The sequence below is a fragment of the Gobius niger genome, assembly GCF_951799975.1.
Source record: "Gobius niger genome assembly, chromosome: 6".
In the NCBI taxonomy this organism is placed as follows: domain Eukaryota; kingdom Metazoa; phylum Chordata; class Actinopteri; order Gobiiformes; family Gobiidae; genus Gobius; species Gobius niger.
In genome coordinates, this window is record NC_136857.1 from 2380659 (window position 1) to 2393339 (window position 12681).

Sequence of the window (12681 nt, forward strand, 5' to 3'; positions counted from 1 at the left end):
GCGGATAAAAGGGGGGACTATGTTGTAAGGCGTAATGATACCAGGAGTAGTTCGAAATCCGCGCAGTAATCTTCACTTTACTGCGCGGAGAGGCTAAATGCTAACGTCTGCGCTGTGTTTACGTGACTGAAGGCACGGGGGAAGATCAGACAGGTCCGAAAGAACTCGTCAAAGCTAAGGTAAGAACATATCTCAGTGTGTAAAAACGTTGGCCTATTCCTTTAAGCTGCTTCAATGATTATTACTTATGATCAATCTCTATAAATCAAGGAAACAACGTGCCAAATGACCCTGACAGTATAGGACATTCATGGGCGACGAGAGCGCTCCTAAACCTGAGGTTGCTAATTGAAGTGCACTGCTAAGCGCGCAGGCTGAAGCAGGTAAACAGCAAACCGCAGTCTCATTATCGCCACTGGTAATTGTGCGTGGAGCATGTGTGAAGGTGAGAAGAGATCGTCTGTTCATATCAGGTCTGGAGAACAGCCAAAAACCAAAGCATGAGCAGAATGAAGGCACTGTTTTAAAGCGTGTTGGCCAAGGATTTTTAAATTGACTCTTCTATTTGTTGCCATTTTACAAGCAGGCTAACAAATGAGTTAGGAAACAAAATGACTGTATCCATTCTTTATAAAGTACCGACTAAACCTTTTAATATAAGCTATAACTTGACTCTATGTACAGTTTAAAACATGCAATACGCAGCTACAGTATAACTACGTCAGGCAGCCAAAGTCTCCAAAATTAGCTCACAAAAGTGTTAGTTGATGTGGGAACAAAAGTGAAACTTGGAATCAGCGTCGAGCATCAGACTCGGAGCGGCGCGGTTTAATTACGCTGTCAGTATCCGTTGTTTTGCCGGCGGCGCGTAGACAATTAGTTTTCCAGAAAAGAGCAAATCACTCGTAATAGGATTAACTGTATATTTGTGGAGAGTGAGCGGAGGAAGCTCTTACCACAAAGGAGTAGAGCTGAGAGGAGCGCGCCCGTAGCTCCGGTCTGCAGTCGCCCACGCAGAGCTGCACCGGCCCGGCCCGGCTGTCCAGGGGAGCGGGGTCCATCTCACACACGATCCTGGGGAAACAAACAGGAGCACGTGAGCGGCAAGGTATAATAACACACCTATTATAGTGGATTGATACATTGACGGGCGGCATCTGTCCAGACTGTCATATCGAATCAAATCAGTGGAGGGTAAAAGAGTTTATGTGAATCTGGAAACATCGATTTACAGAAATAAAGGCTGGTAATGTGCAAGATTCCCATGAATACATCAATAACACATACCAAGTGCAAAAAGAAAACAAACAAAAAACACGTCTTGCCATGTAATGATGTCAGAAATTGAACACAGCACACGTGGGCCTGAACTGGTGGCATTCGGGTTGGTGGCTGAATGCTTAACCCACGACATCAGAGCCATTTCTAACAACAGCCAGGCAGCGCACATCCAAAAATCCCTATAGCATGCAATGATGATTTCAATGCAAAGGGAAATTTCCACTGTTGGTTGTGGTTCAAACTTGTTCAATCAATCAATCAATCAATCAATCAAAACTTTATTTATAAAGCGCTTTTCATACAGAGTTGTAACACAAAGTGCTTTACAGATTAAAAGCAGTTCCCGCCCACCCAACCACCCACTCTTCCAAACAGACAACAACACTGCTCACCCCACCCCCCTCCCCATAGCCACATACACACACGCAGGCACACACACACACACGCAGGCACACACACGCAGCCACACACACACACATACACGATGAGATAATGGACGTAGTGCTGAGTCTGGGTACAGATGAACCAGGTAAGGAAATGCCATCAGAGGAGCCGTCTGCACCAGGAGCGGTACATCAGCCACAGCCACAGGGCACCACCACCGTACACCCAGCGGAGGTGCAGCAGAAACACCACACCTCCATCCGGGCACCCAGAGGACAGTGCCCACACAGCCACAGCCGACCACCGCTCCCGGGGCAGAGGGCCTCTCAGAGGAAACACTGGAAATTCTAAAAATGCAAAAATGCAATATACAAATATATACATAAAATAAATAAAAATAATAATAATAATAAATAAAATAAAATAAACATATATATAAAACTAACTAAAAACTAGTATAATAAGATAATTATAAACATAAATAATAATAAAAATAACTGAAAAAATAAGTAAGTAGAAATCAGCTAAAAGCTAAGCTAAAAAGGTGGGTCTTGAGCCTGCTCTTAAAAACATGAACGTTCTCTGCAGCCCTGAGCTCCTCCGGCAGGTCATTCCAGAGGCGAGGGCCGTAATACTGGAAAGACGCCTCGCCATAAGTCTTTTTGTTGACTTTAGGAATAACAAGGAGACCTCTGCCAGAGGAGCGAAGGGGCCGTGAAGGTTCATAAGGTAAAAGCAGTTCTGAGAGATAAGAAGGACCAAGACCATTAAGACATTTAAAAACCATTAAAAGAACTTTAAAATCGATCCTGAAACACACGGGGCCAATGCAGCGATTCTAAAACCGGTGTAATGTGGTCCCGCCTCCTGGTCTTCGTCAGGACACGAGCTGCTGAGTTTTGCAAAAGTTGCAAACCTGAGATACTCTTTTTGGGAAGACCAGAAAGCAGGGCATTACAGTAGTCGATACGACTGGTGATAAAAGCATGCATTAGCGTCTCCGTGTTGGCCCGAGAGAGAATGGGGCGGACTCTGGCTATGTTCTTTAGATGGTAAAAACCTATCTTTGTGATATTCTTAATGTGTGGAATAAAAGTCAGCTCAGAGTCAAAGATCACGCCCAGGTTTTTCACCTGTGAGGAAGGATTAAAAGACAATGACTGCAGTTTGGGTAAAAGTTTCTCTCTCTGGGCCTCAGGACCGATGACTAAAACTTCAGTTTTGTCCTGGTTAAGCTGGAGAAAGTTTTCTGCCATCCAGGATTTGATATCTAAAATGCAGTTAAAAAGTGCATCCATTGGCCTGGTGTCATCAGGAGACATGGAGATGTATAACTGTGTATCATCAGCATAACTGTGAAAGTTGACTCCATGTCTCCTGATGACACCACCAAGAGGGAGCATATACAGGTTAAAAAGCACTGGGCCTAAAATCGAACCCTGGGGCACACCATATGTGATTTTATGGACTTTAGAGGAGCAGGTATCCACACTTACCATGAATGTCCTGTCTGTGAGGTAGGAAGTAAACCATTTGTGTGCAGCACCAGAGAGGCCCATGTGTTTTAAACGAGTTAAAAGAATAGTGTGGTCGACTGTATCAAAAGCAGCGCTCAAATCCAGAAGAACCAGCACGGTCAACTTTTTAGAATCATAATTTAATCTAAAATCGTTTAAAATCTTTAAAAGGGCCGTCTCGGTGCTGTGGTTTACCCTAAAGCCAGACTGAAATTTTTCAAGGACATTTTGTGCGGTAATAAAATCACTAAGTTGATTAAAAACAAGTTTTTCTAAAATTTTGCTTAAAAATGGTAAGTTGGATACCGGCCTGAAATTGTTCAGGTCATTAAAATCCAAATTGCTCTTCTTCAGCAGGGGCCTCACCACCGCCCCTTTAAAGGGGCTGGAAGCAAGTTCGACATTTTATACTCACTACTGCCACCTCTGGCCATATATGTAACTGCACCTTCTATATTAAGCTCGTGCATGACGGCAATTCGGGCCGAAGTGATACATTTTTGAGTGACCGTATAGGATTTTAGAGGCAGTTGTGGTGAACAGGTCTGAGCTCATTCTACACATTAGGACATGTCTGGAACATGTAGGTGGAGGAAAATACTTAATTTTAACATTTTTAAACTCCTTATAGTCCCTTTAAAGGCAGCAGGGAAGACCCCTGTCTGAAGAGAGCAATTCATCATGTTTAAAAGCTCGTCTCTAAAAGATCCATAAAATGTTTTAAAAAACGGCGTTGGGACCGGGTCTAAAAGACATGTGGTGGGCCTCACTGAGGAGAAAACTTTATCAAGCATCTCAGCATTAACCAGGACAAAACTGTCCAGTGTTTCCTCTGAAGGCAGACACCCAGATGCAATTAAAACCATGTTATTTTGGGAGGATAAAATATTACGTCTGATAGTGTCCACCTTCCCCACGAAGTGGTCTGCAAACGCGTCGCAAAGGGAGTCAGACACTTTAAAATGGGTTTGGCTTTCCTAACGCATTTTTACATCCCAAATATTAACAGGGATGACTTTACAATCACGTTTTTACTATCATGGTAATGCCAGCAATAACTAGTCTACACATAATTGAGAAAAACAAAGCTCATGGTCTTAAAAGAGGGGGTATTCTGCTTTTTTCAGTCCCATAGCACCAGTCTATATCACACTACAATGATGAGCAAACCTTCTGTTGGTCTGTAAATGCAGTAAATTAGAATAACTGCCTTGTATAAAATGTCTCTCTCAAAATGGCTGTAGTGAATGTCTTGAAATAGGCCTCTGTCTCTTTAAGAACCTCTGAGCCTTTCCGACACGCCCCCTGAGGAGCAGTGGTTGGTTACTCGGCTGGTGACGAAAGCTCGGAGGCGTCTCCAGGAGGTGGGGGCGTTCCTAGGAGGACTCAGGCAAACCTATCCCTAAAATGGCCGCCATCAGAGTTTTTACAGATTACTCAAAAATACGTGAATGTGCCAAGGCAACACTTCAGGCATGTTTTTAATGAGGGAATGACATGATAGCATGATGTAAAGCTTGAAAAAGTCAATTTAGCATAATACCCCCCCTTTCAAACTGCAGACTGACATGAACAGTTTTTACAGAGGTCTGAAAAAGTGGCTGAAGTCAAGTCAAAGCTGCACACATGGCAACACTGTATGAAATAATTATGTTTATTGTTTACTTTTTTAAATATTGTAATTGATTGTGTTTTGTGTACTGTATTGTGTAGCCTCCTATGGACAAGTGTTGCAAATTAGAAGCTTTGCTAAAACACTAAAAACAATGTATCTGGTTTGTCCAATGCAGTTGTTTTGTCCACATCAAAAAAAGATTCTCAGTGGGGTTAAGGTCTGGACTGCGGTGACCAATCCAGGTGTGAAAACGATGCCTCCACACTTCCTGAACCACTCTTTCAGAATGTAAGATGAATCCTGGCATTGTCATCTTGGAACACGCCCGTGCCATCCATAAGGGAAGAAGAAATCCATTGATGGAACAACCCGGTCATCCAGGGTGTTCAGGTCGTCTCATTCTTTGGGCACATTCAGAAGCTCTCAACAAAGTTCAATCCAACTAACCCACTCACTTTTCTCCTGGTATCGATTTGTCTCGCTCTTAATGTATTCTTCTCTCTCATGTCATTACGAGCAGACATTGACCCGCGCTCTCCTCTGATAAAGCTTTTCCAATGAGCCCCACCTCCTATAGGCTCCTGACATGCGCAGCTTTGGGTCTGTAGTAAATCTGCCCATAACCACCGTGTTGTTAGTGCTATGTCTTCCATGTAAATCTGCAGTATTGGAATCGATCCGCCTTTATCGGAGCATGTCGCGTTGGTGTCGGCGCGCCCTGCTGGTGACTTGAGCAAACGACATAATGAAATGAGGGGCCGTATTGATCGGAGGTGCCAGGGAAGGGAGACTGACTGAGGAGGAGGAGCGAGGAGGAGGGAAAATGAAGGCGTGGGGAAGATGTGGTGCTACACGACCTAAACTGCATCGAATCACGACTCCTGAAGACATGTCTATGCATCATCTACTTGTATCTCACAAAATAGATCAGAGATATAACCTTAAAATCAATAGCTTAAAGGGGGGGTGTTATGCAAAATCGACTTCTTCAAGCTTTCCATCATGTTATTCTGTCACTCCCTCATTAAAAACATGGCTGAAGTGTTGCCTTGGCACATTCACGTATTTCTGAGTAATCTGTAAAAACTCTGATGGCGGCCATTTTAGGGATAGGTTTGCCTGAGTCCTCCTAGGAACGCCCCCACCTCCTGGAGACGCCTCCGAGCTTTGATCACCAGCCGAGTAACCAACCACTGCTCCTCAGCAGAACCCCCTCCCCACTGATGCCACAGACAGCGTGTGGAGGGGGCGTGTCTAAAGGCTCAGAGGTTCTTAACCTCTTAACTCCCGCCTGAACCGAGAGGATCTTTTTCCTCACGTCAAATTGTTTTTCCATCATTTTTTTTTGTCGGGTATTCAACTCATTTTTGTAACTTTTTTGTCACATTTTTGTCATTTTTTTATCACATTTTTGTCATTTTTTTATCATTTTTTTGTCACATTTTTGTCATTTCTTTGTCATTTTTTTGTCACATTTTTGTCATTTTTTTGTCACATTTTTGTCATTTTTTTGTCATATTTTTGTCATTTTTTTTGTCATTTTTTTGTCATTTTTTTGTCATTTTTTGTCATTTTTTTGTCATTTTTTTGTCATTTTTTTGTCATTTTTTTAAATCATTTTTGTCATTTTTTTTATCATTTTTTTGTCATTTTTTTGTCATTTTTTTGTCATTTTTTTGTCACATTTTTGTCATTTTTTTGTCATTTTTTTGTCACATTTTTGTCATTTTTTTGTCATTTTTTGTCACATTTTTGTCATTTTTTTGTCACATTTTTGTCACATTTTTGTCACATTTTTTTCATTTTTTCTTCAATTTTTTTAATCAATTTTTTTGACATTTTTTGTCACTTTTTCGTCCATTTCTTGTCAATTTCTTGTGACATTTTTGCCACTTTTTCATACATTTTTTGTCACTTTTCTGTCACATTTCCATCATTGTTTTCGTCTCAGTTTTGTTGCTCTTTTCAGACCTTTTTTTCCAGAAGCTTTTGGACTGGGGTAAAGCCAAACTGGAGACGATGTGCTCGGTTCAGGTGGGAGTTAAGGGGTTAAAGAGACAGAGGCCTATTTTAAGACATTCACTACAGCCATTTTGAGAGAGACATTTTATACAAGGCAGTTATTCTAATTTACTGCATTTACAGACCAACAGGAGGTTTGTCATCATTGTAGTGTGATATAGACTGGTGCTATGGGACTGAAAAAAGCAGAATACCCCCTCTTTAAGATGAGTTGTGAAGTGATAACTACATAACGTCATCGTCAGGGGGTCATGAAAAGAAACGTGTGTGTGTGTGTGTGTGTGCGTGTGGTTTTGATGTTGTCATTTGTTGAACAGACTACACTGCTGATCATTGGCGCTAGCACACGGATTCTGCATTGTAAACAAAGCAGCATCAAACAGAAACAGGGAGTTGCAATTAGCCGTGGCACCGAATCACTCCAAATCTCTCCAAACGGTGAGTGCTGAAAGTGGCTTTAAGCAGAACGCTGGGACTGATTTGTGGGGATGGCTGCATATAAGCAAATCAAAGGGAGGATAAAAGGGACTAGATTATCATTAGAATACAATTACAACAGCGCAAATGGACAGAAATGAGTTCAATCTATTAAGGAAGAAGATTAAACTAGCTTTTACAACTACTTTACACAGTTTCGCCTTAGCTTTATTGTATAATCCTACTACCAGCAATGCAAATGTCTTCTGTAAAATACATTTCCAAACCTTAATATCTCCCACCAGCTACACACAACTGAATCAACTCATTTTGGCATCTGCAGAGGACATATAGAGCTTTACAGTGATACCAAATGTGAAGGGGTGGGGCTTTGGTAACTTCATCAATGGAAGCCATATACAGACGGCATCTCTTGATTCGTCCATATATGGTCATGTTTGAAAACAGTTAAGGGGGAAAACAATTTGGAGAAAAATCTAAATTTCCCCCAATTATTCAAAAACTACTTTACCGGTGCTGAATTATGAATATAGTTTCTACTAAATAAAGATACAAAGACATGGGGAGGAGCAAAGTGGTTCAACAGCCCATAAACACATAAATAACGGACAATGCTAACATAATACTTCACGCTAGCATCGTGCTAATGCTAACAGCTAGCTCGAGATAGCTACGACAGCCGTTTTTTTCGCTTCTACTGAACAATCTGCTGAGAGAAAATATCCATATGGGCCCGACTTCACTTTATTTATGTAGGAGGAGGAGGAGGAGGAGGAGGAGGAGGAGGAGGAGAAGGAGAAGGAGAAGGAGAAGGAGAAGGAGAAGGAGAAGAAGAAGAAGATGTAGAAGAAGACAGAAGAAGATGAAGAAGACAAAGAAGATGAAGAAGACAAAGAAGATGAAGAAGAAAACCAAGAAGAAGTAGTGGAAGACGGAGAAGAATACGAAAAAGACAAAAAAGAAGAAGTAGAAGAAGTAGTAGTAGAAGAAGAAGAAGGAGGAGGAGAAGAAGAAGTAGTAGTAGAAGAAGAAGAAGGAGGAGGAGAAGAAGAAGAGGTAGAAGAGGTAGAAGTGGTAGTAGTGGTAGTAGTGGTAGTAGTGGTAGAAGAAGAAGAAGAAGAGTTTGTATTCCACCAGAAAGTGGCTACCGACACATAATCACACATAGTTGAGCTCTTGTTATCTCTGCAAAGTAAGTGTTAAAAAGTGTCCTCTGTAGTGGACATTTGTAGTTGTTTCCTCCATTTTGACGAAGGAAATAACCACATCAAAAGTGGAAACCCCAGCCAAACTAAGCTCTGAGACACTATGGTGCAATCCATCTTCGAAACATGGACGAAACATGCATCAAGGTGTCGCAGATAAAGATGCAAGAGCAAAACACGTGCACAGAGTCCAAGGCATTCCTCTGGGTTTCCTCTGGGCGGCAGCGGTTAGCGCTCTCGCTTCACAGCTAGAAGGTCCGGGTTCGATTCCCACCTGCACGGGGCCTTTCTGTGTGGAGTTTGCATGTTCTCCCCGTGTCTGCGTAGGTTTCCCCTACCACTAAAAACATGCACAATAGGCCAGGATGAATGATGTGTCTGATAGCCCTTTTCCACCAAGCTGGTGCCGGTGCTGGTTCTGGGCCAGTTCCAGTTTCAGAACCGGTTCTTTCGTTTTCCACTGAAAAAACGCTGGCTCTTGGTTCCAAAATCTGGTGCCGGTTGGGACTCAATTAAAAGGTGGACCAAGAAACGAGCACCGGTGATGTCAGCGGCTGGGGGCGTGGCTCTCTCCTCCAACAAACAATCAGTATTAGTTAGTTTGTGCTTAGAACTTCCTGGAGAAGCCAAAACAGTCTCTGTGGAGGAAACTGTTGTTTTGCTTTATGCTCTTCAGCTAAAACAAGAGTTAGAAAGAAGAAATCAAAATGTTAACAACTGCTGTGACTGAAACATAAACTTATTTTTCTGTATTTTATAACCAGAAGTGGCTGTAGTGAGATGGTACTATCCATTTTTGATGTTGACTTCCCAAAGCGTTGCTATGACAATAGGCACAGCTCTCATTTTGGTGGAAAACCAAGTCAGTTTGGAACCAACCCGGCACCAGAACCAGCTCTGAACCAGCACCTTGTTGGAAAAGCCCCGTGAGTGAATGTGTGGTGGTGTCAGAGGGTCCGTTGGCGCAGACGTGTGCAGTCGCGAAAGCGCTTCTGTCAGTTTACACCAACGAGTATGGAGTGAATGTACAACTGTCTCATGTAAAGCGCTTTGTGACTATATGTCTGTGAAAGGAGCTGTATAAATAAAGATCTTCTTCTTCTTCTTCTTCTTCTTCTTCTTCTTCTTCTTCTTCTTCTTCTTCTTCCAAGAGGGGGAATTGTTTTTTGAATGATCATTCCAAAGCAAAGCAAACGTTTTTTTTAGTTTTTTTTTTAATGTTTCACTCATTCTTGTGTTGACCTTTTGGTATTTTCTTTGGGACTAACTTTGCCTTCACGGTTCACTTTCACACGTCTTCTAATTACCTTACAAAGATTGGGAATAAAAAAAACAAAACCAAAAAAAAGTAATTGCACAACTTTTTTTCCCCCCTGCTCGTCGGGAGATTATAACTTGAAATAATGAACAGGTGTCTAGACAATACACCCAGGACAAAGCGAGGAAGATAAACTGACCACGAACAGTTTGCTGATGGTGTCTGCTCATTATAACAAATAAACCTCATGTATTTTTCCCCATGTGGATGTATTTAGTGCAGGAGAGGGAGACGGACTGATATGCAAGATGACTAACATGTGCAAATGAAACTGATGTTTATATCACATGGATTAAACAATATTATAAAACCAGGATATTGGCTCTATGGGACACGACGACAATGAGGACAAACACTCTACCACGGAGCGCCTTTCGCTGTCGGCCTGCAGTTTGGGGTAGATGTTATCAAAGTTAACAGCCTAATCTAAATTACCGCAAATGACTCTTAGCTTTGTTGAACAGAGAAGCAGATTTATTCGCCAATATCATCTTCTCTTTCTCTCCATCCCTCAAAGTTTGAGCCTCGCGCCCGCCGGGCCTGCATTATTATCACTCAAATTTATGGAAAGCTGATTGGAACTACTTATTTCCCTCCTTTTTTTTATAAACCTGCGGCTCCCTTTGCAAACTCGATACAAAACTAATGATCACTCTGCCGGAAAATACTGCAAAATAGCGGCGCTAGCCTTCAGACAAACGTACTTCCTGACTGTGTAGGATGGAGGGGAGGAGGGGGGGGGAAATGGAGCAAAACTTTTTCTTCAAAGAAATAGTGGCCTTCACAGGATCCTCTGAAGTGTGAACATAAAAAGACGCATAAATATGTATACTTTTCCTGTGCTTTGGTCCAATCCGATCCATCACAGGGAGCCGCGGTGACTGAATTACGAGGGGGGAAAACACAAACAAAGGGGGGGGAAAAAAAGGCAGGTGAGGGTGTAAACAGTGTGACCCCGAAAAGCTACGGATGAAAGTCAGCGGGGTCTCCGGCTCCTTCAAAGTTGGTCCACGGGCGTCACAGGTTAGTTTTCTTCTTCTTCTTCTTCTTTCTTTTTCTGTAATTTCACTTTTTGGTCAGTTTTTTGGAACATGCTACAGATATGAATTGCCCGGCCTGTCCCCGCAATTGGATTAAAGCGCTGTCAGATCAGTGCGCTGCTGACAAATTGTCTCCTACAGCCGGAGCGGCACATAGTGAATTTTAATTACAACGGCGCCGAAAGTAGCCACGGAGTGTGCGGTGCGGCGTCCTTGGTGCGAGTGACGATGTTGAGAGTGAGTGCTTAAGGCGAGACACTGCAGGTGAATAGGGCAAAAATGTATATTTACAGATATCAATTTGAAACCTTTGCTGTCGATCACTGGCATAAATGTGAGGAAAAAAATACATTGCAAGTTTTCTGTCATTTTATCTTTTCATATAAGAACAAGGTGTTTTATGCTTAAAAATGCCCCAAATTTCCCATCTTTTCGGCGACGAAATCTGAATAAAGGACAGAGCTACATTCAAATGTATGGTTTCATTTTATTGATGAATGAGTTGCCAAGACTTTTTCAGAGCGGATTTTGGATTTCTTGTTTAGTTTTAAAATAAGCTGTTTTTTAGTGGAAAAATGTGTAAATATGTAATTTTCGCCTTATTTTTTGACATTCAAAACTCAATAAATGGGGCTTAAGGGATTAAATAATAAAAAATCCCTCTGAAAAAATCTTACAAATATTGTTCAGTCCGAGGCTGGAAAATTTAAAGTCTTTAGGTCCGACTGACGTGGACATAGTGTCGCCACAATGACAGAAAAATGTGTTTTGAGAAAAAGGCCCTTGAAATTGCATTCTCCCATATAAGTCTATGGGGGAACATTGAAGCAGCGCAATATTTAAACATGTTTTTGTGAAGATTAGGCATATTTTCTGTTTCTGGGTGAAAGCTTGTATGTTCAGACACCAATTTAGCCCAACACCTGAAAACTGACAAAATTTAGTTTTGCCTGTAGTGTCTCCCCTTAAAGGAACAGGCCACCGTTTTTACATACTGAGATATGTTCTTACCTGAGCTGTGACGAGTTCTTTAGGACCTGTCTGATCTTCCCCCGTGCCTTCAGTCACGTAAACACAGCGCAGACGGCGTTAGCATTTAGCCTCTATAGCTCCAAAACAGGTCAAGATAGAAGCTCCCAAGCTCTTCCACGTTTTCCCTATTTAAATATGGTTACGTGAAGTGTTCCACTACAAAGTATAATTACACAAAATTAAACAATGTGGATTTTCTAAGCGGATAAAAGGGGGGACTATAGAGTTCGGGAATGTGACGTCATATCGCTAAGCATTATGGGATGAGGAGAGATTTTAAAAGTTAAAATACTGGAGTTATTGTTCACATTAAAACACGTGGACACCACAGTGAGTTAGATGTTTTTACCAGCAGTAACTCGGCAGCGAACAGAGTTGTTCCATGGCTATTTTCTCCACTTTTTATACTGTTTTTAGCTAATGTTCGTAAAAGGAAATACATGCTAACAGCTGCAAAGATGGCGGATCTCCATGGTAACTGTGGAATTTCCCGAACTCTATATTGTAAGGCGTAATAATACCAGGAGTAGTTTGGCATCCGCACAGTAAAGTGAAGATTACTGCGCAGTAAAGTGAAGATTACTGCGCAGATTTCGAACTACTCCTGGTATTACTACGCCTTACAATATAGTCCCCCCTTTTATCCGCTTAGAAAATCCACATTGTTTAATTTTGTGTAATTATACTTTGTAGTGGAACACTTCACGTAACCATATTTAAATAGGGAAAACGTGGAAGAGCTTGGTAGCTTCTATCTTGACCTGTTTTGGAGCTATAGAGGAGAGAGGGAGAGGCTAAATGCTAACGCCGTCTGCGCTGTGTTTACGTG

The 12681-nt window shown here is 41.8% G+C and overlaps 1 protein-coding gene across 2 annotated transcripts in view; it reads right to left on the bottom strand.

Moving 5' to 3' along the window:
• plxna2 (plexin A2) overlaps positions 1-12681 on the bottom strand; it is a 519114-nt gene that overhangs the window by 135258 nt on the left and 371175 nt on the right. For both annotated transcript variants that reach the window (XM_079558784.1, XM_079558785.1), the window contains exon 14: positions 957-1074. In XM_079558784.1, coding sequence (XP_079414910.1) covers positions 957-1074 — 118 coding nt within the window. The remainder of the gene's footprint in view (positions 1-956; positions 1075-12681) is intronic.